The sequence below is a fragment of the Cajanus cajan genome, chromosome 6 (genome assembly GCF_000230855.2).
Source record: "Cajanus cajan strain Asha chromosome 6, NIPB_CcT2T_4, whole genome shotgun sequence".
Taxonomy (NCBI): Eukaryota; Viridiplantae; Streptophyta; class Magnoliopsida; order Fabales; family Fabaceae; genus Cajanus; species Cajanus cajan.
The window spans coordinates 38,158,230-38,162,304 of record NC_138522.1 but is presented as its reverse complement, the minus strand read 5'-3'; the positions used below and the strand labels follow the sequence as shown (position 1 = coordinate 38,162,304).

Genomic DNA, 4,075 nt, shown 5'->3' with positions numbered 1-4,075 from the left:
TGTAAGTCAAGCCAAAATCATATATAGATCACGTGAGACATATTGAAAAAGACAGAGAATAAGAAAATAAATTAGACAAATTATATATTTTTAATCAAAGTTAGTCTATTTTCACCCCTATTGCTAACATACTCATTTTTTTTAAATAAATTTATATCGTATTAGTTATATTGATGTACTTATGCACATATAAGTTGTACTTGAATTACTACTATCTATGATATATATATATATATATATATATATATATATATATATACATTTTTTTACTCCCATGATATGTACATATTAACATATATGTGATATTTATATTAATTTACTGAATTATGTAATATTTTTTAGTTATTTTATATAAATATAAATACAAATTCATAATAGTTGTTTACTATCATATAAATTATAGTCATTTTTTGACCAGTGGATATAGATTACAATCATATAAATTATAGTACGAAGAGTTATTGTTGACAACGTTCTTAATATTTGAGACACAAAATTTGCAATATATATATATATAGAAGTAAAATCTGTGACAATGTAAAAATTTAGAAGTACAAAATATATATATATATATATATATATATATATATATATATATATATATCATGTCACATAAACATTCCACTTGTATTTTTATCATACAATCACGGAGGGTTACGGTTTGTAATATTTTCAAATTTTTGAGGCAAAATTTGCGAAAAATTATCTAAGAACAAAATTTGTGAAAAAGTAAAAATTTGAGAAACAAAATTCAATCAAGTTTTTAATTTATTACGAAGTATTGGAATTAATTGAAATTAAAATTAAGAAAATACTTTAAAGCAATAAAACAATAAATAAAATTAAATATTTGATCCAAAAGAAATTGCGTGATTGAGTGCGGATAAAGATAATTCTTAAAAATATTGTATTTAAAGAAGAGAAGCCAAATTCCGTCGCAGAACAAAGTTGATGGATCACCCTGGAATCTATAACTAAAAGTAACATCTGTTTCAATCAACTATGGGATCCAAGCCAACATAAAATGTTTTGGTATTCTTCTGAGGGTTTATATAAAAATTTGAAACTTGGTTAATCTTCTCTTGGCATGCATACCTGCTTGTATTTGCCTTATATCATGTTTTGAGAATCAGAAAAACTTAATTACATGAAGCACAGTGATATATTTTTACAGAACATCCTCACGATATGCAATCTTACGAGATTCCAATGTGAATAATAACCTCCATTCATAAAAAGTTACATGGCACTACGTCGTTATCAAAAGACTTGAGGGAAAACTTCAAACTTGTGAGGAGTTTATGAAAAGAAAGCTTCCCATGCAGATCATAGAGCACTGTGTTCCATCACAAGCTAGCATATCTTAATTATTTTTGTGTTTGTCTTTTGAGTCTTCGAATGAAAGGCCAGCAACGCCTACCACTGTTCTCACGCCTGCATCACATCCAAGAATTAATTAGAAACTAATGAAAATCACTGATTAATAACTAACACATATTCAAGTTGAAATTAAGTGTGATTGGTAGGTCTAGATTTACTATGTACTATTCACAAGCTATATGTAGTTATTACACATAATTGGTTAGTGGTTACCCAATTTCCGTTATTCAAAGTAGACACTTGGTTGCTTCACAACAATTCCGTGTTTAATCAGAAGTATTGGACGAAAATAATTGTAACTAGTTGTTGCTCCTTTAACTTTGTGTAACGACTTGAACACTGAACATTACAGCATCCACTTAACATAACCCCTCTTTTCTTCTTAAAGTTCTTAAAAGAAGCACTGTAAGGAGGTGCCATGGCCTCTTTAACCGTGACACTGTCACGGATTGACAGTGGCACAACGAGGATACGATGTAAAAGCAAGATCAATCAACCCGACAAGGCGTGTTGCCACTTTTTTTAAGGGTTGAACTTTTCCTTTGACTTTTTCAGTTATCAACGTATTGGGCTGAAATGAATGCAACAACCGAGACACCTTGATATTTTCTCAAGTTTCAAGGAAATATATTTAATTTCCTAAGAAACAGTTAAATTTGAGGGAGTAAAAACTGAATGTTCTGATCTTAGTTGTGATTATAACCAAGCAACCAATGGGAAAATCTACAAGGTTCAACTTCCATTAAGAAACTATGGCTGTGAATAGCTTTTAGTATGTTCAATCTGCAACAAATAAAAAATTTCAATCTCTATAAGCCTTAATTTCCGTTTTGTTTTTGACCAAAACCATGAAGTTTCTTAGACGCTTTTAGTACTCTTCTGCAATTTACACACCCAAAATTTACAAAACACTCAAGTGACAACTTTTTTTTTATCTCTTTTTTTCATATCACATCATCAGTCATATGATCACTTGTCTCTTCTCTTCCCATCTTTGTCAAGGTATCTATCTACCTGTACCATACGAGGTGTCTAAATTTTTTTTTTCTTACATGAAAAACAACATAGATTATGTAAGGATCTTATATCAAGCTATGTAAGTATTGTTAATCAGAATTGAAATTGTAATAAAAAAAAATTTATCATGTGCATGCGGAGACAACTTTAATTTTGCTTAAAGAATAAACACCAAAATCACCTTATGTAATTACATCAAAAGCACCTATAAAAAACTTATTTCTGTCCTTAGTTTTTCTCAGTTCATCCACTTTATAATTAAATTGCTAACTGATCATGACTCAAACCAAAGTTCAGTTCACCCAAATAAATTCATTCGATTTAGGAATTGGTTTCTCTCAATATCATTTCAACACAAGAAGCCAAAAGAAAAAAAAATTGCAAGACAACAACATACCTGCTATTACTCCTGCTACTGCTGTTGCTACTGCTACTACGAGAACTCTCGGCACTCTCACTATTGAGACTTGAGGCGCCACTATCAGTCTCTCTACCCGGCGCAGGGCTCTTCTTCCACCACTCTTTATTATCAACACCACCCTTTGCGGATCCATCAGAAAGTCTAGGAGTAACCCTGGAACTACTATTCCCAGAAGACTCACTCTTCTTCTTCACCTTCTTCTTATCCTTAGATCCTAAAGAAAAAGGAAGCACCATCTTGAGATAGAACCCTCCACGATCAATGTTCCCTTTTGTCTTAACCTGAGCCACCTTCCTACTACCACCACCACCACCACCTTTGCCCCTCCTCAAACCCCTCTCTTCCACCTTGTTCTCGAGCCTAGCCTCCACCCTGTGGTGCTCCACAAGGTCCTTCAGGGAGAGCTCATAGTTGGACTCAGGCATGTTCTTCACCATCTCCATGAGTTCCCTTTGACCTCTCATGATGGCTTGGGTCCTCGACGTGGCCCACATGCGCGGTGAACATATCCCGGAATCGTCAACCTCCTCAAAAGGTGCTTTTGATGGCCAGAAACCGGAGTTCGTGGATTCCCATGTGGTGGGGTGGTGTGTCCTGGGATCAAGCATGGCTTTGGTTCTTTGTTGCTGTTTGTGTTGTTTTGGAGAAAAATAGGAATATATGTGTGTGTGTGTGTTGTGTTTGAAATCAGAGGTTAAGGTGATGTGATGAGGGACGTCATAGTTGGGGGTGAAGGGGAGGCATTAATTTGTTGGTTTAAATGAGAGAGAATTAAGAGGGATCAAAAAGTCAAGGAATTCTAGATGAAGGTGAATGAATATATCTGTAGGCAAGTTGCTTTCACATTTCTCACATTTCTATGTGTTTGCACTTTGCATTGTTTCTCTTCACATTTCTATGTGTGGAACCAAAAGCTTGCCGTGTCGTCATCACACTCTTCTTCTTTCAAATGCCAACACAACTCTCATCTTAACCAAATTTCGTGTGCACTCTCTCACACCACTAGATACATAGCAAATCAAGTTTATGCTGTACTACCTATTTTAAGCAAATTTCTTCTCATTTTTTTCGTGAGTTTCTTTAATGTTTAAACCATGGTTTCCATGGGGGTGAAAAGGGTATTTTCCTTTTCAAGATTTTTTGATTGGCTGAACTTTTGTTTTTTGTACACCGCAGAAATTATTTTAACATGTTTGATTAATTTTTTCCAAAATTAAATAAAACTAAATTAAAATTATTTTTAAAAATAGTTTTGAA

General features: G+C 33.2%; 1 protein-coding gene across 1 annotated transcript; it reads right to left on the bottom strand.

Annotated features, from left to right (window-relative positions):
* Nucleotides 1–969: 969 nt before the first annotated feature.
* On the bottom strand, nt 970–3,789 carry LOC109805680 (uncharacterized). The gene is made up of 2 exons (XM_020367852.3): nt 2,795–3,789; nt 970–1,434 (listed from the first exon to the last, which is right to left on the bottom strand). The coding sequence occupies exons 1-2, from the start codon at nt 3,424–3,426 to the stop codon at nt 1,368–1,370; spliced, it is 699 nt and encodes a 232-aa protein (XP_020223441.1). The 5' UTR covers nt 3,427–3,789; the 3' UTR covers nt 970–1,367.
* Nucleotides 3,790–4,075: the final 286 nt, after the last annotated feature.